This window comes from Carettochelys insculpta, chromosome 3, assembly GCF_033958435.1.
Source record: "Carettochelys insculpta isolate YL-2023 chromosome 3, ASM3395843v1, whole genome shotgun sequence".
Taxonomy (NCBI): domain Eukaryota; kingdom Metazoa; phylum Chordata; order Testudines; family Carettochelyidae; genus Carettochelys; species Carettochelys insculpta.
In genome coordinates, this window is record NC_134139.1 from 163,240,635 (window position 1) to 163,263,852 (window position 23,218).

A 23,218-nucleotide genomic window follows, 5' to 3' on the forward strand; every position below is an offset into this window, starting at 1 on the left:
CAGCAGCATGGGCTGCCACACACAACTCAGGGAAGCCAGGAGCCAGGGAGGCCTGCTCCCAGTACCCCAGGTAGGGTGACCATCCATCCTGTTTTGGCCAGGATTGGGGGAGTGGAGGGGGTGTCATTCCCCATGTCCCACATTTGGCCGGGGGAGATATGGTCATCCTAGTTATGGCTCTTCTGTATTATTAAGATATATTGTTTGTGTAATGGCTTTTGAATTAATTTCTGTTTTGCTGCTGGAGCCTCCTCTAACACACATTAAAGTCAATGGAAAGAGTTCTAATGATTTCATGGACAATGGATTAGATTTTAATTATCAGTTCCTTGTACAGATGTAATCCCCAGTGAAGTTAATGAGAGCTGTGTATGCCAATCTGATGGCAAAAGTAGTTCTACATTTTGCAAGCACAGGAAAGTTTCTTTTGAAATACAACATCGTCAGAATATAATCAGTCAGACTCAGCTTTCAAGTTCATATATGCAACTCTCTTTGTTAGCTTTGGGTGTGTGCATCTGAGAGCAGATTTTGTCCAAAGGAAACAAGGAAAATTATTATACTGTGTTAAAGGATAGTTATCATTTTCTCATCCTTCGTTTTCAGTGAAAATGTAAAGGGTGTATTAGAAGATAAATGTTTCCTGGTAAATATTTTCTCAGTATGCCTCAGCAAGTCTGTTTTTTTGTTTCTCACATAAGTAGTAAAAACAAATGTTTGCAAACTACAAAGTCTGTCACATACCCCACCTTTTATCTCATAAAACAAGATAATCTGACATCTGCTAAAAAGTTGAATCACTTCTCGGGAATGAGAAAACATGTTCAAGCTGTTAGATTTGTTCATTATTTTATAATCAGAATTAAGTATTTGAATTTTAAAAGGGGGCAGGTTCTAGAGATCCAGCACAGTAATATTAAGTGCTGTATTCTTAGGTACCTTGGGTCCAATCTGTTAATTCATTTTGTTACTGAAGCACCAGTCAATCACTCAAAAAAAAAAAAGATTTTTGATGACTTTTTCCTCCTTTCTCCCTTCCCACAGAAAGGAGTTGGGGGTTTCAAAAAAGAAAGTCAGAGATACAAAAACAGAGAAGTCTCAGGAAATTATTGAAACCATTTAACAAATTGTGTGGGCAGGGAAGAGTAAATGATGCAGGGTATAGAGTGAAAGATAGAGAAGAGAGGGTTAAGATAAACTTATGAAATCTAAAGTGGAACATAATGACATAAGAATGGCCATACAGGAACAGACCAAAGGTCCATGTAGCCCAGGATCCTGTCTGCTGACAGTAGCCAATGCCAGATGCTGCCAGATGCGCCAGGAGGGAATGAACAAAACACGCTGGTCTATCTCCATGGGCAGCTTCTGTTGACAAAATCGGGCATCTGCATGGTTAAAGTGCTCTGTTGAAAGTTTGTCAACAAAACTCAGCTGTTCAATCAGCAGCATTATCCCTGTTCCCGATCAGGAATAACGCCTCTGATGACAGTATTTTGTTGACAGAGTGCCTGTGTAGACACTTCTGTCGACAGAGAGGGCTTCCGGTTACCAGGGCAGCCCTGTTTGCAGAGCTTCTGGTCAGCCGTTCTGTCAAGAGAGGGAAAAGCAGTCTGGCTGCTCTCTGCCAACAAAGCGGCTTGCTCTTTCAATCTCCTTTTCTGCATAGATGTTATCTGTCAATAGAGGTACTGCCAAGGTTTCTCTGTTGACGGTGACCTCTGTCTACAGAGGCTGCCCATGTAGATGTGGCCATAATTATCAAGTGATCAATTCTCCTGTTGTCCATTCCCACCTTCTGGCAAACAGAAGCTAGAGATACCATCCCTGTCTGTACTGGCTATAGGTAATGAACCTATGTTGCTGTTTTTTGAATCCTGTTGAAGTCTTGCCTTCACAACATCCCCTAGCAGGGATTCGACAGGTTAACTGTACACTGTGTGAAAAAAAAGCCTTTTGCTTGTTGTCCTGCCTACTAAATTCATTTGGTGACCTCTATACATCTTGTATTACGGGAAGAAGTAAATAACATTTCTTTATTTATTTTCTCTGAACCAGTCATGATTTTATTGACCTTATCATATCCATCCTTAGTCATCTCTTTTCCTAGCTGAAAAGTCCCAGTCTTTTCAATCTCTCCTCATACTACAGCCATTCAATACCACAGATCTTTTGTGTTGCCTTTCTCTGAAACTCTTCCAGTTCTAAATCTGAAAACGTTGCCACCTCACTGTTTACCTTTTATTTCCAAATCATTTATGGATATATTTAACAGGACTGGCCCAGTATAGATCCTGGGGGGAAACCGCTGTTTACTCCCTCTGCATTTTGAAAACTTCTGCCCTTTGTTTTCTCTTCTAACAACTTACCATTCCACCAGTTTACCATTCCACAAGAAACCTTCCCTCTTATCTCATAACCGCTTACTTTGCTTAAAAGGCTTTAGTGACGACCTTGTCAAAGGCTTTCTGAAAATCTAATTATATTATCTCCACAAATGGGTTGAGTCTTCCCAATCTATAATATTCCAAAATAAAAAAGTGCTCAGGAAAAATGTACATTGTGTTATAGAATGCACTGCCTCCCTTTATTTTGCAAAGTTCTGAAAAGGACAAAAAAATCTTTGAAAGTAACAAAAATAGTGTAAAGTTGTGCTGTGAACCTATTGGTATCAATTAATTCTTCACCAAATAAAGCACATATGAGATTAGATTATATAAAATGAATCAGTCTTAGATGTTTCCTTTCTAAAATATTATCCTTAATATTATCTAAAAAAATACCTACATAAGAGCTAGGTATTGTCAAAAACATGCATTTGATTGTAAAACAAGAAGTCTTACCCTGAATCTCTGAACTTGAATGCCTTGTTTTTCCGTCATTTTAAGAAAATGACCGAAGTTGAACTCATCAAGCAGAACATAAACGGCAATCCCTCTGGTAGACGCCTCTACAATTTCTCTGAAGATATCCACATCTGTAAACATATCCATAACTATGGCAATTACCTGTTTTTAAAAAGAAATAAGAGAAACCCTGAGCAGCAAATGAATAAATAAATGAATAAGTAAATAGTATTCCTTTATGATTTCAAAATATATAACATTTGGCAGTTTATCCCGGGGGAGCATGCAGCTCAGTGGTTAGAGCTTTAGCCTTGTAAACTCAGGGTTGTGAGTTTAGTGCTTGAAGGGGCCTGTCGGGGGCAGGTTAGATTAAAAAAACAGTCAGGGATGGTGACAGGTCCTGCTGTGAGCACACAGGACTCAACTCAATAACCTCTCAAGTGCTATGAGATATATATGTATATCTAATTAATTAATATTTTCTGCATGCCAACAAGGTTACAGTTTTTCCCCCAGCTATGATAGTCTTAAAATTATTCCATTTTAACTCTTTAATCGTATTTTTAAGAAAGTTCAGCAGTAGCTTAAATGTTTACAGGCATATGTTTTTAATTAGCCAGGAGACTACTTGCACAACACTTTATTTACATATATATATCAATGTTTGCCAGAACACTGCAGTAATCCTTCTTGTAAAGGAAAATAATAACAAAACGCTTCCCAAAATAGTGAAACCATTATTGTAGTTTGACTATAAAAAGACAGACAATAGTATTGTTACCGTGCAAGCCCTCATTAATCTTTAATTCAAATAGTGTGCTCAGCTTAGGCCACCTGATAGAGGACAAATGCCCCCACCCCAGGAGTGTGGGAGGCAATGAGGATCACTTCATGTTTCTTCAGGCGGGCCTATTCAGCATATTTACTAGATGAAATGCCCACATAAATGAGTGAGGGTTTGTTTGAGAGAAGAGTGAAAAAGAAATGCTGAATACAAACCCTTATTAGCCTTACGATACTGGAAAATAACAGATACTTCAGAATAACAAAATAAAATAGGTATTTGACCAACTATTCACCACTCACCCATCACTGGTGATTTTAGCAAAAAATAATATTGATGTGAGAAAGTACCTGTCAGAGAAACTTTAAACCTTTGGTGATAATCTCCTAAATCCATTATATTCTTTATAAAAGATTGTATCACCTCACTGATAAAATTTATCAAATTTATTCTGCTCCTGTATGTACATAAATTCCAGTCCTTGAAAACGTTTCACAGTGTTCAAAAGATACTGACTTTGCCGTACCCCACTAAATTTATTGACCCATCAACACTTAGGCTAGGGCTACACTGAGCCATTGTGCCGTCAGCTTGCCGTAAATGAGTGATCTCAAAAATGCAAATGGATGATTGTTTGCATATTTGCGTGAGATCGCCCTGCTGGCAGAGGCTGCTGCCGGCAGAAAATAAACAGTATAGACCCGGCTCTGCCAGGAAAAATCTCCCTTTGTCCCCAGCCCTTTATGTCTGGAAAAAATTAGGGATAAGAGGCTGCCAACAAAGGGGGGCTTTGCTGGCAGTATCATGTCCACACTGCTTGTTTTCAGCCAGCAGCAGACTCTGACAGCAAGATGATAGCGTGCAAATATGCAAATTACCTCAATAAATATGCAAATAAACAGCCATTTGCATTTTCAAAACTGCTCATTTGCATGAAGCTGAGTGCATTATGGCTCACTGTAGCCCTAGCCAGACATTTTTAATGTTATAATTGCTGTATTATACCCATTGGTTTTATCCTAGAACTGAAGACTGATAGGTATCGCATTCACGAAACTGGTGACAAGTCATATGTATCCAGGTTAGAGTTTATGATTTCTCCAGTTAGCCAACTTAGTTATCTTTATGAATTTGCTTGGAACTAGAAAAATCACTCAGAGCAAATATTTAATTATAACAATAGGAAGATTAATGACTCCCTCATCTGAAACAAGACCAAGTCAAGAGCAAGATGAGACAACCATTCAGTTTAACTGTTTTGGGGAGGCTTGAAAATGTACAATAGGGACAGAGTTTTAACTTGGCCTGTAAGGTAATTGCTTAGCAACTGAAATACTCTAAGATTGGATGTCTTCTAAAAAACTATGATCTTGTCCAATCATAAGCTATACAGGAATACAGTTTGATACAGGAATTACTGTGTGAAATTGTACAGGGTTAGGCAGGTCAGACTAGCAGAGCTTCATAGATCCAAGGACTCCAAAGCCAGAAGTGACAACTGGAATCATACAGTCTGGCTTCCTGTATCATACGGGCCACAGGACTTCCCCAAAATAATTCCAAGAGCAGATCTGTTAGTAAAACAACTAATCTTGATTTTTAAAATGCCAGTGATGGAGATTCCACCACAATTCTTGGTAAACTGGTCAATTTCCCTCACTGTTAAAAATGTATGACTTATTTTCAGTCTGAATTTGCCTAGACTCAATTTCTTGTCATTGGATTAGAACACACATTTCTCTGCTATGCTGAAAAACCAACTACTGAATATTTATTCTCCACCTTTACAGGCAGTGCTTGGTGGCTCACATTGCCAGGAAGGCAGCAGTGGTTTATTGCAAGGACCCATAGGGCCTGTGTTCAGGAGCTTCAGACACTTTTGGGCTCCTGAAGTATTTTCCTTTCACCAGGGCCATTTTGAGATCATTACATAATGGCCTTACTTGCCTTCAAACTTATTAATAACCTTTACATTTTTGGCGGGATTCTTTTTGCACTCATGTGCCTCATCTGTGCTGCACAGTGGAAAGGAGCACTAGCTTGAGAAAGTGGAAGAAAAAGAGGCGCCGTTTTATTATTTAATTAGAGATCAAGGTTTGGCAAGAACACTGAGGATTAAACATTTAATTATATACGTTAATTTGTTTAAAGCTCTGACTGATAGCATTAGCAGCTTTATTTATATTCTACATCGTTTCAAAGTCTTGAATTTACTGTTGTATTTGAAATTGTTTCTAAAAGCTCAACTACAGAGTCTGTGCTAATGGGAGTAGCAAAAAGTCACAAAACTGTGAGACCTAATAATGGAGAGGGCAGAAGAAATAGTGATATAAGTTCAAAACATGTAAAGTAAGTCATAAAATTGTCCATTTCACAAATGTTGTGTAGAACAATGTTATTTTGTGCTAACTGATACACATTCTTTTGTAAAGGAATTCTCCGTAATCCTAGTATTTAAAGTATACTAGAGTGTTTACCTATAAACTTCCTTTGTTCTTTCTAAAACACTTTATAATCTTGAAAATAGAAGTCCCCATAACAAAGGGTAATATTCATTCTGTAAAATGTACAAAAGTTATTCAAATTTTACAACTCGTACCGAATGATTTAAATGGTACTTTCCAGCCAAAGGCTGCCAGAATCTTATAATTCCAGCAGAAATCTTTACACACCTTTTCAAAATTGTTACCATTTAGCAATAAAAAGTGACCTTGAATTGAAAACGACTAAGCATTTTTCACTGTCAGAGGACTAAGGCAGTTGGCTGGGTAAGCAAAACTGCTCACAGTGGAAACAGAAAACTGAGCTGCTCCCATTGATTCGGGATCAGACAGACAGTCATTTTCAGCCATAGATGTCATATACGTATGTTCTCTTCTAGTACTCAAATCTATCTGTCATAGATTAGGCATACGATTGTACCCGCTCCCACACATTTGCTACTGTGTTTTATATTTTTAAATGGCCCGTGGGTTTTCAAGAGGTAAGGTCAAATTGACTCTCAGTTCCATCTTTAATAACATAACTGCACTGAAGTCAGTAGGCTCAAAATTGTTCTCATTTAAATCAATTGTTTTCATCGATTTTACTGAAGGCTCTATCAAACCCATGTTTTATAACAAACATTTACAGCAGTGAAAGAAAGAAAGCAGAATTAGGCTCACTATACTTCAGTTAAATGTCACAAGTTAAGTTTGAAAATATAGATAAGTTTAAATAAGTTTGGAACAATAACGAAAAACATTTTCATTGAATAGTGCTTTTATTTTAGGAAAGGAAATGAAATATATCTACTTAATCAAAGTAAGTGTCTTTAAAGCAGCACAGTATCTGGTCAATGAACATATTTAAAACAAAGGTCTGTTCTACATTACACATCAACCTAACTCCATAAGCAGCTACATTACAATGTTGCTGTTCCCACTGTTCATCACCCAGTACACCAAACTACTCTCCAACTACACAAGAGGCATAGTGCTTAAATCAGGGTTGGGAAACATTTTTGGGTAAGTGGCCACTGACCCACAGAAAAAAAAAATCAGCTCGGGGCCAAATGAGTGAGAAGCAAAAAACAAGCAAAAAAACTCCACCTCACTGATGTGATCCCAGCCGGAAAAACAACAATAAAAAGACACGCCATTTATTCCCCTTGCACACCAGCCCCAGAGCCTAGGGAGGCCATGGCTAGGAGAATTTTGTTTGGCTCTGGGATGGTGCCAAAATGAGCTCAGTGTAGGAGAAGGCTGCCAGGAAGCAGGCTTGGGGTGAGCAATTTTGGCAGAAGAGGGGTGAAAGAGTAGGCTGGGTGGAGCTAGACAGGAGGGTAGTGGAGGAGCAGTCCGGAGCTGCAGGTTCTGGACAAAAGGCCGGGGGGGTGGTAATTACCTGGTGCCGTTTCCTGGCACCACCCTCTTTGCTCTGATTAGCCTGCAATTTTGACCAGTCAGAACAGCAGGGGAAATAACTCTCCAGGCAGCACCTCTTGGCACTGCCATTCCCCCAGCCAGGAGAGGGAAGTGGCGATGGTGTAGAGGCCAGAACCATTTATTCCCTCTGTCAGGCAGAGCCTGTGGGCTGGATCCAACTCGGCTTCCCTAAATCCATCTCCTGAGGTTCACTACTCCACACCCCCTCATTTCACACACAATGAAATTAATGGGCAGCAGGTTTTAAACAATGAAAGGAAATTCTTCTTTACACAGCACACAGTCAACCTGTGGAACTCCTTGCCAGAGGAGGCTGTGTAGGTTAGCACTATAACAGGGTTTTAAAAAAGAGCTACATAAATTCATGGAGGTTACGTCCATTAAAGGCTATTAGCCAGGATGGGTAAGGAACGGCATCCCTAGCCTCTGTCAGAAGCTGGAGATGGATGTTTGGTTTACTCTCTCTGGGGCACCTGGCACTGGCCACTGTCAGCAAACATGACACAAGGCTAGATGGATCTTTGGTCTGACCCAGCATGGCCATTCTTATGTTCTTAATAACTGTGCTATGTTTTTATAATTAAATTAAAACCTTTACAGCAAATATGCATGAAAGTCTAATCTGTTTAAAACCATGTGAGTAAAGTGCAACTCAAAATCACGCATTTCAAGGGTTTACTGTACATAATACACATTAATGAAATCATGGGAAATTTATTATGAGCAAGGAGTGCTGAATAGAGCCCTAAATCCTTTTTAAACTCATTGTTTGCATTACAAAGCCACCTATGTGTGGACATATTAATAATTTCACGTTTATTCACCGCTAATTCATGAAGTGTTTGCATTTTCAAGCTCTCGGTTGTGAAAATGTGTTATAATTATGAACTGAACTAACAATTATCCACTGATAATGCTTTCAAGTGTTTTATTTGCATGGTTTTGTGCATTTTTCTCAATAAGGAATAAAATCCAGTTATTACATTGGACAAATTCTTGATTTTCTCTTTATCAGTAAATTCTTAAATATACAAATACTGAGATCATAACAATGTTATAAAAAGTTATTTCACAGAACAGAACCATATTGCAGAACATATTATGAAAGGTTCAGGCACTGTCTTTTATTGGCAGAACCTAGAGTTCCGGTGCCCACATATGAAAAGTCTGCTTGAATAGAAATACCTCCCACAACTAGCCTAAGACTGCCTCTAACAGTAGTCTATAACCAGCAGGAGTAGTGGGGGTGGGGAAAAAAAAAGGTAAAACAAACCAGGATGGAATGGGGCTTAACTGGCCAAGAGATATGTTGATTCACTGCATCTTGCAGGCTTCCTGCACTATTGGGCCTGGATTTCTAAAGCTATCGTACCTCTGGAGTCAATCTCCCCTGGGTTGTGTTTGAATCTGAGAACGAACATCAGCAATAGTCCGAGACCCTTGTAATTCAGTATAACAATAACCTATGCCAGACTGTATTAGCAAGCTACCAAGGTATTGCTTGGACACCTGCCTGGCATTACTTTGAAATATACAAACTGCCTACTAATGCCCAGTCTGGGGTGCCTTACTGATAGAAATGTTATGTTGGATTTTTAAACAGTTTGGGGTGGTTTATGCAACACAGCCTTCAACTGCAAAAAAAGTAATTGAAAATCAATAGGTGCTGCACCCCATTTATCTCTAGGCTGACTGATCTTCCAATACCTACTTGAAACTCAAAATCATATGAGCTAATGCCAAGGAACATGATTAACCAGAACATAAGCTTCATTTTTAGTGGAATACAAAATGGATGAATATGATCCACCTTCCAAAAACTATTATGGAAATACAAAATAATGTTCACAGGCACATTCTCTTCTTTCTTAAAATTTATACAACATTTTCAAGTTAATGTCACTGAATGAAGTAAATAAGGACCAAGTTTGGCTCTGCTTTTTCAAATTTAATTTATTCTAATGGTTCATTAAAGCTGAAAACAACAGCTCATAGCCAAGAAATATAGGTCTACCTATACTGTTGCATTGTTTAGAAGGAATTTCCATCATCTATTACAATCCACTAGAGTGAAGGCTGGGACCCAACTTAAATCAAGCAACTAAACACATTAACACGAAAAACACAACACCCTCCCAGTTTCTCTGCCCACTGCCTTTCCTGCAACCTCTCACCTGAAAACACACCCTTACTACTTTCAGTTCTGTAAACACGGAAAGTACACAAACTCTACCAACAATGCCGGCAAGGCAGAATTAGGTCAACTCATTCTCCTTATCACTATATAAAATGAAAAAAAACCCCAAAACAGTTATTCACCTTTCATAACTGATGTTCTTCAAAATGTGTTGCTCATGTCTATTCCAACTGTGTGTGTGTACTGTGTGCATGACAGCTGAAAGAATTTTTCCTTAACAGTACCCGAGAGTAGGTATTGGCACCCCCTGGAGTGATGTCTTCCTGGTGTCCAATGTACTGCCTAGCTGACCTGACCCTCCCTCTTTGGTTCCTTCTTATTCGCTACTCTTACAGGCTGTGTCTACACGTTCCACTTCTTCCAGAAGCAGTATGGTAATGAGCTGTCCAGAAGATGCTAATAAGGGGCAGATGTAAATTCCCCACACCTCATTAGCATATGGGCACATGATTTGGAGTCTGGAAGAAGCTCTTCCGAACTCCAAAATACACATACAGACACAAAGCCCACAGGGACCTTACGGAAGGAACCCCTCCTTCCAGAAGCTCCTTCTTCCCCAAAACTTGTTAGTTTTCATTTCACTTTTTTCTATCTTTCTGTTAAATTCTTGTTATGCCAGTTCACTTTCATCAGTATTTCCAGATCTGAAGAAGTGGTTCTGTCCCATGAAAGCTCAATTATTTTGTTAGTCTTTAAAGTGCTACATGATTGCTTTTTTTGTTTTGTGAAGATACAGACTAGCATGGCTACCCCTGTGTGACTAGTGAAGCGTGTGCTGTTGCTACTGCTGTAGGACACTGAAAGATAGCAAAACTTAGGCAGGTCTTTCGAATGTTCTGATTCATTTGCTTTTTTTGTCAGGCTGCAAAAGTTTTCTGTGAACAACAGAAACTGAATATCAATTCTTATCAGTTTATAATTCAGATAAGCCAGAAAGAAATTTCATGGGACCAAAACAAATATGTGGACTGTTACGAGCTCCCCCTAAAATATGTTAATGTTTGTGCTGTTATGAGCATACCAAAATGTAATCTGCCTGAGTCAGTTTTACGAAAACTTCACATTTTATTTTAAATTTGTATTTTGTGCATAAGACTTTGTATTTTATACTGCTAAAATGCATACTTACACACGTTCATTTTGATAATTTCTTCCAAACATTAACAGTAGTTACAGCATGCTATGCATGAAACTGTTACCACATGTCAACTTTTAAATTGCTATGGATTAGAGCAGTAGCACTGACAAACAAGCAACCACAATGGCTGATACAAAAGAACACAGTTCATTATACACTTTTTGACTAAAAAGTTTGAAAGCTTTGGCATTTGTTTCCCTCTTCCATTCAGTCCACACGTCTGCTTGGTGTGTTGGCTATTAGATTAAAATTGGCAGGTGTTTCTTTGTTGCAGTTCTCTTCTGCACACCTTGTCATTAATCTTTCAAATTTGAGTTTGATACTTGAGTTCAAATTACATACTTCCTACTAATGTTATTTATTTAAAAAGTTGGCTTCAGTTGAAGATATTATACTATTAAAATAAAAATAGAATTATAGTGTATTACTACAACACCAGACCTGGTCTTGGAAATTACTTATGCCCCTGCTCACCTTCACTCCTGCAACTTAGCTCTACTGATTTCACTGGGACTTCACAGGACAGGTAAGTTAAGCATATATGAGTTCCCAGGGTTCCAACTTTAAATGGCTTTTCTAACTTCAAACATATGAATAGCCCCACTGAAGTCAAGAAACTTGTTTAGATCTTGTTCTTAAATATAAGTATATGCTCATGTACGCTGGTGAACTGGAATCATAATTCTCCATTTTCCCAGCACTTTGGAGGACAGGATTGGAATTCAAAATAACCATTACCAATTGGAGAATTGGTCAGAAATCAACATGATGAAATCCAATAAAGGAAAGCACAAAGGAAAAAAAATCGAATGCACAACTACAAGATTGGCTGTGCAGTAATACTTCTGAAGAGAATCTGGTCTTACAGTGTGTAATAAACTGAATATGAATCACTAATGTGATGCATTTGCAGAAAAGATTAATGCCATTCTGGCATGTATTAACACAAGTGTCATATGTAAGAAATGGGAGGTAACTGTCCTGTTGTACTCAGCAGTGGGGAGGTCTCAGCTAGTCCAATTCTGGTGACTAACGCTTTATAAAATATGTGGACAAATTGAAGAGAGACCAGAAAAGAGTGACAAAAGGTTAGAAAACCTGACCTATGAGTATGCGTTACAAGGAATTGGCTATGTTTCATCTTAAGAAAAATATGGGGAGACCTGATAATGATACATTAAGGGCAAATACATTAAGGGCCGTTATAAAGAAGCTTACTTTCTACGTCCACTGAAAGTAGCACAAGCAGTAATTGACTTACACTGAAGCAAGGGAGGTGTAGGTTAGATATAAGGAAAATCTTTCCAACTATAAGGGTACTTAAGCTCTGGTACAGGCTTCTAAAGGATGTGAGGAATCCCCATCTGTGGAGGATTTTTAATCATAAATTGGACAAACTACTGTTAGAGATGGTCTAGGTATATGTGTTCCAGTCTCAGCTCATAGGACTAGACTTTGTGATTTTTCAAGGTCCTTTGTAGCCCTACACTTTTTTGATTTTCTGACTTTACAGGTCTTGGCAACATATAAAATGGCAGCCTTCAAACTCTGAAAAATATTACCGCAACTCAAGGGAATGTATACAATGAAAGAAATGTGCTAGAATCATTAACTCTAAAGTATTTCTGCTAATCAATATTATAATGTGTATGAATGAGGCCACAGCTCTTCAAAGTTTTTTTGTTTTGTTGTTTTTTAAGAAAAAAATATTGCTCACCAGAGAGTCTAGATAGGACTGGAAATAATGGTCCCCACAGTCTTTTTCCAAAAACTGATTTTGGTGGGGTTTATGAGGTGTGGAATTCAGAGGGAGGTTTTAAGTGAGTCTAAGCCATTGTGCCTTAGTTTTTGTTTAGAAATGCAGTATGAACCCATGGTCAGTGCTTATCATCTGGCATACTAGATTTGAATGTTGATAAGTAAAGCCACATCTACACAGCACTCCTACTTTGGAACAGGCATGTAAATGAGAGAGTGAAAATGCAAATGAAGTGCTGATGTACATATCTCATACTTTATTTGCATAATACCACATGATCATGCTTCCAAAAGAGGCTTTTCTAGAAGCAAAAAAGCAGCCACATAGACAGGATTGCTTAGGGGGAAAAAGAAAACCCACATTTTCAAAAGAACCCCTCTTCCTGAAACGAATGAGAAGGAAGTGTTCTTTTAAAAGAAGTTGCCCCTCCCCATAAGGACCCCCCCCCCCCGTCTACACAGCTGTTTTTGCTTCCAGAAAAGCCTCTTCTAGAAGTGCGATTACACGGCATAAGTGCAAGATTTGTAAATCAGCGCTTCATTTGCATTTTTGCTCTCACTCATTTGCATGCCACTTCCAAAAGGGGAGTGTCGTGTAGATGCGGCCTAAGATGTGTAGACAATCACAATATTAATGAATACAAGTGGATATGAGCCACAGTAATTGAGCAAAGTTCCATTAAACCAGTCAACATTAAAAGTATTTGCTGATTAGTCTCATGACAAACAGCAAACTTCCCTGTGGTTGAGACTAAAACACACATTTTTCTGGAAGAAATAATTCCACAGTACCAGTTTTCCAAATTTAGGAGACTTATTTGTCCCATTGTTTCTCACATAAAAACTGTACAATATTTTTCATCTTTGAGGATATAAACAACAGGTTTATAGGAAACAAAAGTCTCATGAATCAGAGAGGGCTAGTGTGCAACTTCCCTAACAGTGAACAGTATATTTTAAAAGTACCTTACTAAAGTTCAGCGCTGATGCTATGTTAGTATCTGTGATAGAAGTTTTTTTTACAGAAACACAAATGTTTTATTTAATTGTAAGATGCTGAGTTAGATCTCCCACTGTTAGAAGACTGGAGGCTTTACTACCCACACACCCACACTCCCCCCACTTCACTTTATAGAAGTGGAGAAAGACTCCAAGAAAAGGCCAAAAAGGGGAAGATCGGAATTTTCATACCCAAAGCAGAGCAAACAGTACTCCTACTTCAAAATATTTACATGGCTGAAAACTACAAGAGGAAAAAAATGGGGAACAGAATGGATGGGAGAACATCAGATTCCCCATTCTAAAAAACATATTTTAGTTAACAATGTTAAGAACCATAGGTGCCAATGTCTCATTTGGCTGGGGGTGAGGAATAGTGCTTGACCCCCGCCCCTCTGCTCCAGGCCCCACCTCCCACTCCACATCTTTCAACCAATCCCTGCTCCTGCCTCATCTCTTCCTGCCCCAGCTCCACCACTTACCCCCTCCTCCTTCTCATCTCCCCAAAGTGCTCACCTTTTCAGCTCCTCCCCCTCCATTCCCAGGCTTCAATGCCATGAATCAGATGATCTGCAGTGCTCCAGAGGGAGGGGGAGGATTTGGTAAATGCAGAGCCCTCAGCACACAAGATATGGTGTAGGAGGGAAGGAGCTTGATGTCTGTTAATGCTCTGCAATACCAACTAATCTTTCCTAGTGGTTGCTCCAGCCAAAGAGCAGCCTCAGAGTCTGTACCTCTGCATCTTTAAAAATTCCTATTTTCCCTTTCCCATGTTGTATCACTGCTCGTCCTGTGCTTGAGTGGCCAGTTCTGACCTTCTCCATATGGATTGCGGAAAATCCTAGTACAATATATAGCAGCTCTTGCTCACAAACTGTCCTTATTTTTTTTTCAAACTGTTGATTATTTAAGCTAGATATAGAATTACTTTCTGCTGTGCTTTGATGTATAGAAGGCAGCAGTAATACACTCACCACTTTTAAAAGTAGCTGTTTTACCTCTTTTTATATCTGCTTTGCACATTTACAGCAAAATTTAAGCACTTAAATATAGTAGTAATTTAAAGCTATACTGGTTTCCCAGATTAGAAGTAGGAATAAGTAGAGACCAAACATTTGCAAACTTCTCAAACTAGTTTAGTATTCAAAAGATGTGCAATACCACTGGATTTGGGAAACTTCTTTTGTCCAATTTAAATGCATCTTTTTTCTTTGAGGAAAATACAGATTTTTTATATAATGCTCTTCTAGTTAAATAAATGCTTGTGCTTATAATAGAGATAAAAGAACCCCAAAGTTAGGTACAAGTCAGTTACCTTTATCTGATGTTTTTATTTTATTAGATTTTTCTTTACACCTCCCCTCAAACACACTTTTCCCTCCCCAGAATCTTTGTGTACTAGGTTTTCAGCCTTCCCTTTTATTGATCATTTCATTCAATTTTTCCCTTTCCATCTCCTTTGTTAGTCTCATGGAGTTTCTCCCAAGCAGAATGTCAATCCAATTACATTTGAGTTTGAGTCAAAGCTTTGAAATCATGATGCATAAGTTGGTTTAAAAATAAGCAAAATGATTTTTTTCCATTCCTACATTAAAGGTCAAAAGCAAAAGAGCATCACTTGCAGTTAGTGTTACAACCACCTAGTTCACTCATTTAACAAAAAGTACAACTTTTTAAAAATAGCCCCTTTTCATAAACTGCATTTATGCACAATCCTCCTTATACTTACTAACCCTGACCAACTGTGCTGTCACTAATTTCTACTCCTGTAGATACATCTACTTCTGTTCCTATTGCAGCAAGAATATCAGTTTAAACCAAAAGCACTTTCATTTACAGGTTTGAAAGTATTGCATTGTAACAGTGTGTGAGCTACAAGTCAATAAATAGGGAAGCCAATGAACTTTAAAACCAATGAGCATCATAAATATAATCCTGACATGCTTTGCTACTTTTTGCTCAAACTTTATTTGGGAAAAATTCCTTTTGGCTTCATAGATACCTCAGTCACAATTCACAGCTTTCTAGTTCAGCTAGGAAATCAGTGTGCAATCAATAAACAAACTAAAGTACAAATCTTGTAAAATATTGCTCTCTAGACCACTTCATATCCTTAAGCAGAAAATCCTGCTGAATACAGATTAATAGGTAAATTGTCATTGGAGGCACTGGTCCCCATTTTGTGCTCTGTCTCATCTCTGCTGAGCAACTGCAAGTCACAATAGGAGTTGAACACAGGTATATCTGGATACTAGATGAATGATCCTAACAGAAAGTTATTAGTAGCATCACAATAATCACCAAAATGTTGGACTGGAAGTTCCCATTGGGCGGGAACAGCAAACTGCAGCCATTGAGAGCTGTGAGCGGCAGTGCCTGCAAACACTCTGGTAAACAAACCATCTGGGGCCTGCCAGCAGCCAACTCTGATGAATGATTTACCACCACTGGTCTAACCTAACTCCACCCTGCTGCAATTTAAGCCTACTACTTTTTCTCCTGCCCTCAATGAATAAGGAGAACAATTTGTCACCCTGCTCTTTGTAACAACTTTCCATTAATTGACAACATGCCATGTCCCCTTTCAGTTTTCTCTTCTCCAACAAGTTCCCCCCCCACTTTTTTTCAATCCTAAAACTTTCATTGACGGCAATGAGACCCTGACACAGACTCTCCACTTACGAAGATGCTACTGTATAGTGTAGCTTTATCCTGCTGAACAAGAGCTTTCTGGTACTGCTCTGTGGGCTATCTTTATATATTCTTACCTACCTCACTAGCAGATTGTGAAACTTAATTATTGTCCATAAAACACCCTGAGATCCTTGGATACAAGCAATGCCAGGTTGTTTATTACAGATCACTTGGGAAAATAATTGCAGATAAATCTAAAAGCATTATCAGAATATTCAAAAGCTAAGAACAAAATTATCAACCAAATTAATAAGTAAGTTTATGTTGCAGTTCCGAAGGAAACTCAAATTTAAGCTTTTTTTTTTTTTTTTGGTACATCAAGGCCGTGTCTACACTAGCCCTAAACTTCGAAATGGCCACACAAATGGCCATTTCGAAGTTTACTAATGAAGCTCTGAAATGCACATTCAGCGCTTCATTACCATGCGGGCGGCCATGGCACTTCGAAATTGACGCGCCTCGCCGCCGCGCGGCTCGTCCCGACGGGGCTCCTTTTCGAAAGGACCCCGCCTACTTCGAAGTCCCCTTATTCCCATCAGCTCATGAGCTCATGGGAATAAGGGGACTTCGAAGTAGGCGGGGTCCTTTCGAAAAGGAGCCCCATCGGGACGAGCCGTGCGGCGGCGAGGCGCATCAATTTCGAAGTGCTGCCGCCACCTGCATGCTAATGAAGCGCTGAATATGCATTTCAGCGCTTCATTAGTAAACTTCGAAATGGCCATTTGCGTGGCCATTTCGAAGTTTGGGGCTAGTGTAGACATAGCCCAAATGAAGCAAGAAGTTCTGAGTGACTTGGTAATGGAAATAAATCCCCTTATGCTTTTAGATCTAGGACAGATAAAATTTTTTAAAAATGTCTTTAAATTTAATTTTTTTTTAAATTAGAGTTTTCTTTTAAAAATTAACCCATTTAAAATTAAAATAGTTGAAACAGTAACCTAAACTTACAGTACTCTATTAAAATTATTTAAATAACAAGTATAATGCATCAGTTGACATTGGAATAAAAGAAAAATAGAACATAAGCAATACACTTAGAATAAATGTAAAGAAGACAGCTGATGCTGTTGAAATTTGGAAAGAACTTCAATGACAGGGCAGAAAAATATGCAGCAACACAATTTGATTACAGTCAATGCAGTCAACTGAAGAAATGGATGGAGAAACCACTTAGTCTCATTTTCATGCTGGTATTTTCAAACTACTACCTGCTGAAAAGAAAGATGCTGCTAGGACTTTGGTATCTAATAAGCATGTATCAATCATGCCAACTACACTGAGTTTCTGGCCTGGAGATGACCCTTTTACGCAACGCATGTGATGTCTGATACTGAAGTTTTAAGGAAACTTAAAAAAACCAAAACAAAAAAAACACACACACTGAACCTGGAACAAGATTTTGCTGAAGTGCTAAACCAGCTTTTGATCCAAATGCAGAACGAATATTTTCATACTTTAGACTCGTTCATTCCCAGTTGAAAAAAAAAAAAAAAAAGCAAGTTTGTTCTCCTTTTCCTATCTATGAAAGCTACCAACCTTTTAAGTCAGAGAAAACTGAACACTCTTTCCCCACCCATTCCCTGAAGCTCCGACCCCCACTCCCTCCCATGCTCACTCTCCCTGACCCTCACTCACTCACTCATTTTCATCAGCCTAGGGCAGGAGTTTGAGATTCAGGAGGGGCTTAGGGCCCTGGCTGGTGGTACAAGTTCTGGGATGGAGCCAGCAATGCAGGGTTTGGGATGTGGGAAAGGGATCAGGAGCGGGGCTGGAGCTGAGGTATTCAGAGTGTGCAAGGAAGCTCTGGGAGGAAGCAGGGGTCTGGGGGGCAAAAGAGAATGAGGGCTCCAGCTGGGGGTGCAAGCACTAGGATGGGGTTGGGGCCGAGAGGTTTGGACTGTGGGACAGGGCTCAGGGCTAGGGTGGGAGGAGGTGTGAGCTCCAGCTGAGAGTGAAAGCTCTGGGCAGCAGTGACTTCAGGAGACTCTGGTTCATAAGCAGAGAAAGCTCTTCAAGTTGCCCCAGCTTAAAGTACTGCCCCCATAACTCCTATTAGCCAGGACTGCAGCCAGTGGGAGTTCTGGAGCTAGCACTTGCAGCAGGGACAGTGCACAGAGCTCCTCAGGGCCACCCCTGTAACGAGGAGCTGTAGGAATATGCCAGCTGCTTCCTGGGAGCCATGCAAAGCTGAATAAGGAGCCTGTCACCACACACCAATTGGAAGTTTAACAGCCCAGTCAGCAGTGTTGACTGGAGCCTTTTTGGCTGGATGGTCTCACGGAAAACCGGACACTGGGCAACCCTATCTGGGACTGAGAGCTACTGAAGCTTTTGCCCTGGTCTCCCAGCTTAGACCCAACCAAAGACTTGCAGGGAAAGGCTCCAGAAATGGGGAGCTGCCTGAGCCTTTCTCCACTGCAGGGAAAAAGTAAGTCAGTGGGGAAAGAGTCTGGGGAAGGAGGGGATGAAGCAGGGAAAGATTATGGTAGCTCTCTCTTGCATCCAACATTAGAGCCTTTCACTGCTGCATGTACTTGCACACCACAGAGTGACTACAGCTGCTATATAAGTTTGTACCCCCCACACTTCTCTATCAGTGTACCCAAGGGCTAGAGAACATGTACTCTCAGAGTTAAAAACAATTTTCAAAATACAGTGTAAAGTGTATATATGTATTAGTATATTTAGTTTCAAATCAACATGTTCCAGTGGTTATACCAACCAAAGAGAAAATAAGTAACAATTAAAAATGAAACACAAGTTTTGTGCTGGCTAATTTAAATCATGATTAAAATTGGTTAATTAAATCAATCCATCCTGTCTTAAATGCATATGAATACCTGATTCAAGAGCCCTCATAATCTTTAATTATATTTTTTCTTTAGGACTGCAGCTAAAATAAAGTTTAATCCCACGGCAGCTGAACACCAAGTGGAAAAAAACATCTAGGTCACAGGTCAATGAGCAGCATTTTAAAAGGTAGCAATGGAACTGAAAAAGGCACTACAGAGGTGAATGGAAGAAGGGGGAAATGTAAAGGTAACACCCAAAATTCAAACCAATTCATAGAATTCAGAACCCCTTACGTTTTAACAAAGGTTTTTAATATGATTTATCTTCAATTTTAAGGCCTACTGAAGGACTTTGTGGGGAAAGATGATCATTCCTTTCCAAAGCCTAAGCTTCTGCGGTTTGCTTTGTGTTGTCTGGGATCAGAGGATGAGGGAGAAAAAGGAAAAAAGTGAGAATAAATGTAAGAAATTTAATAATGTATTTCTTATTTTATCAGATCTTTTTGAGTATCCATGCCTATCACACAGCACGTTATAGCATGACGATGATCCTTGAAGAATTACTGTATTTCTTACGTGCACTAGGAATGGAATTTCATTAAACGCCATTGATGTCCTGTAGCTACTAACAGGAGTAAGGTAAACTGGATTGCTTCATAATTTGCTACTTGTTTATTTAGTTATTATGCAAACTAAAAATATAATATTCCTTGGCCTGTGCTACACAGGAAATCAAAATAAATGTTCATAATGTTCCTTCCTTTAAAAATTATGAATCTACACTGTCTAAAACAAACCTAAGGAATATTTAGAGCTGTATAAAATATATAAATACTAATTTTATGGCCCTGCAAGTTCTAGGTTATATAAAAATGAGGTCAAATTTGAAGTGAGGATAAGGAAGAAGAAAAGACTAGTAGTCAAGTACAGGGTAGGGAATTGGTAGGTTTAGAGTCTACTCCTGGTTCAGAATAAAAGCTTGACCAGTGTTTAAACATTAACCTAATAGGTACATATTTCCTTCCTTCTTCAGTGAGATTCCTCTCTCCCATTATTCTGGGCACAGAACAAGACAAATACTCATTTCTGGTTAATACTAAGATTCATTAAGATAAATATTGTCCTCAGCTGTAGGAAAACAATGTATTATTGTTGGACAAGAATTGTTTTACAAGATAACTCACTCTTTTGTATCTCCTCTGATTGAAGGGACTCTTTCAAATAGTGTAAATTAGATTAAAACTTTTGGCATAGTTTCTGACACCATGCACAGAAAGCCACCTGTTGTATATAGTGTTCAAATGTGCTTTTCAGCTAAATAATTTAATTGAGTTGTGCACTTCTTTATCTCATTAGGTCTTGGAGAATGCAATGCATTCCTTTGTGATGTCAAGGCTCAATTACTGTAATTCCTTCTTTCCTGGATTATTAGTGAGGCTAAGCCACTGCTTTCATCTTACTCAGAATGTCACAGCCCAATTGCTCGTGAGTCTCCACTACCATGATCATATTCAGCCCACTTCACATCCTTTACAATGGCTGCATACAAAGTAGCACATTCCGTTTACATTATCCTTCCTGATTTATAAAGGTCTGACTGTGACTAGCTCTAGTTCTATTTGAGACCTACTTCTTGAGCTTCCACTTAATGTTCACCTGCTCTCCCATAAACCTTTCATCATAACATCTGAAGTCAACAGGCCATTAAGCTTTTGCTCTGACAACCCTGTGTGGAACTTGCTCCAACCTGAAATTTCTTATTTAACTTCTGCCCACTTTTTAAAAACACTTAACAAATGTTCTTTTTTGTTTTCCCAAAGATACTTCTGAATCACTACCATGGTTGTTGTTTTGTTGTATAGTTTGTTTTTGTTTGTTTAACCACCTTCTTTGAAATTTTGTTGAAGTTGGGGTATATTTTCAAGTAATAAGAATTTATTTTTATGATTGCTGTTCAGAACCACAAGCACTTTTCTTAGTGCTGGTGTGCTTTATAAACAAAAATAATCATTAATTGTAGGTTCACACATAGTGCCAGAGGCAGAGCACCTCACAGTCTTTTAAGGCATTTATCCTCACAACTTTCCCCATGAGACACAGAAGCACTATTACCCTATTTTACAGATGAGAAACTGAGGCACAGAATGACTTGCCCAACGTCACCCAGGATGTTTGTGATGGAATAGTGACTTGAAGCAAATTCTCCTAAATCCTTGTGTAGCACCCGAACCAATGAACCATTCTTGTTTTTATATTTAGACATGAGAACAGAATATAAAGAATGTTTTCTTTAAAAAAATTACTAACAGTGTACAAAGCTAAATATCAATCTGAGTCGCACAAAAATTAAGGCAGGTGGCTATAACTAAAAGACATTGGCAAAGAAATAGATATTTTAAAGACAATCTATAGTCTTTCACATAATTAAATGACTAGAAAAACATTTTGAAGCATCATTTTAGATCTGCGCCTTGCCGTTCAGTTATAAAAGTCTCAGAATAGCTATCATAAAAGTTGTACAGATTTTCTTACTTCATTTAAATTATACATAATGCTACACATGTATAAAGACCAATTGCCACCTGTAGGTCTCAAACTGTTTTATAAATGCAGTGTTTTGTATCAGAGAAACTGAATATACACAGACATTAGTGGTCTTATTTTTTCCAAATGCTGAGCATTCACAACTTCTACTGAAGGTGACAGAAGCTGCTCTCAGTATATTTTTTCTTGAACACTGGTAGCTCTCTCTTACATGTACGAGAAAATCAGGACACTGTGACCCACATAAAGTCACTCAGTGAGTCAGTGACAGAATTAGGAAAACACTAAGGCTGTGTCTATATTGGACTGCCTTTCCAGAAAGGGCATGCTAATGAGCTAAGGGGAACATTCAAATGAGGTGCAGATTTAAATATCTCACACCTCATTTACATACTCCCATGTGATCTCGCTTCTGGAAGAGCCTTTTCTGGAAGCCAAAGCTACCATGAAGACTGGGTTCCTTCAGAAGGAAGGCGCCTTTCCGGAAGACCCCTTATTCCACAAACCCCACCTACAGAACAGCTTTGGCTTCCGACAGCAAGATCTCATGGGAATATGCAAATGGTGTGCAAGATACTTAAATCCATGCCTCATTTGAATGTTCCCATTATCTCATTAGCATGCCCCTTCTGGAAGGGCAGTTCAGTGTAGACGCAGCACGAGAGTGTCCTGATTTCTTTCCTGGTGCCCTACCTACTTTATCTTCATTCACGTATGTGCAATATTGAAGGCCATGAATTTAGAACCAAGTACTAACCAGGTCCTAAATCTCACCTCCATTTTTGTTATTAACATCACTTGCTTGTGCTATTTTTTTGCTCACTATCACTTCAAATGACAGAATGTTCAAATATAAAATCCATGTAGGCTTGATTTGTGCATTATTGCATTTGCACTTCTAGATCCTAGACTCTGCATACAGGTAGCAGTCTGCAAACATCTAAAGTCATGAGTGATTACAGATCTAATGCTCAGAGATGCTGAGGGTATTAGTAACCCCTGGACTCAGTTCATAATAACCCTATCATGTGACAGTACATCAAAGCATGTGCAAATATCTACTTAGAGTACTGAAATAACTGAAGTTTACTATACTACCTGGGCTCACTTGGCATGATTTTTTTCAATTTGTCTTTTGCGATCAGTGATAATATAACACACTGAAGGCACTGTACTTCCGGAGGCCCCTTCTTCCCAAAAATTTTCAGGAAGAAGGGGCCTCCGGAAGAAGGACTTCCTTCTGGAAGCTCCCCCAGTGGCTGTGCTTCTACACGTCATTTTGGAGTCCGGAAGAATGGTCTTCTGGACTCCAAATCACATGACGTTATGCTGATGAGGCACGGGGAATTTGCTTCCACGCCTCATTAGCATCTTTCGCTCCGTGTATTAGCATGCCCCTTCCAAAGGAAGTGGCCTGTGTAGAAACGGCCAAAATGTGTTTTGTTAACAGCATGTCGACAAAAGTTGTCACTTCCATCAACAATCTTCTGACTCTCCCAGATGAGGAAAAGGGCCTTTTGTCGACAGGTTCTGTTGACAA

The 23,218-nt window shown here is 39.0% G+C and overlaps 1 protein-coding gene across 1 annotated transcript in view; it reads right to left on the bottom strand.

Moving 5' to 3' along the window:
- Positions 1-23,218, bottom strand: part of FAM83B (family with sequence similarity 83 member B) — a 53,487-nt gene that overhangs the window by 10,035 nt on the left and 20,234 nt on the right. The window contains exon 2 of the mRNA XM_074988888.1: positions 2,844-3,008. Coding sequence (XP_074844989.1) covers positions 2,844-3,008 — 165 coding nt within the window. The remainder of the gene's footprint in view (positions 1-2,843; positions 3,009-23,218) is intronic.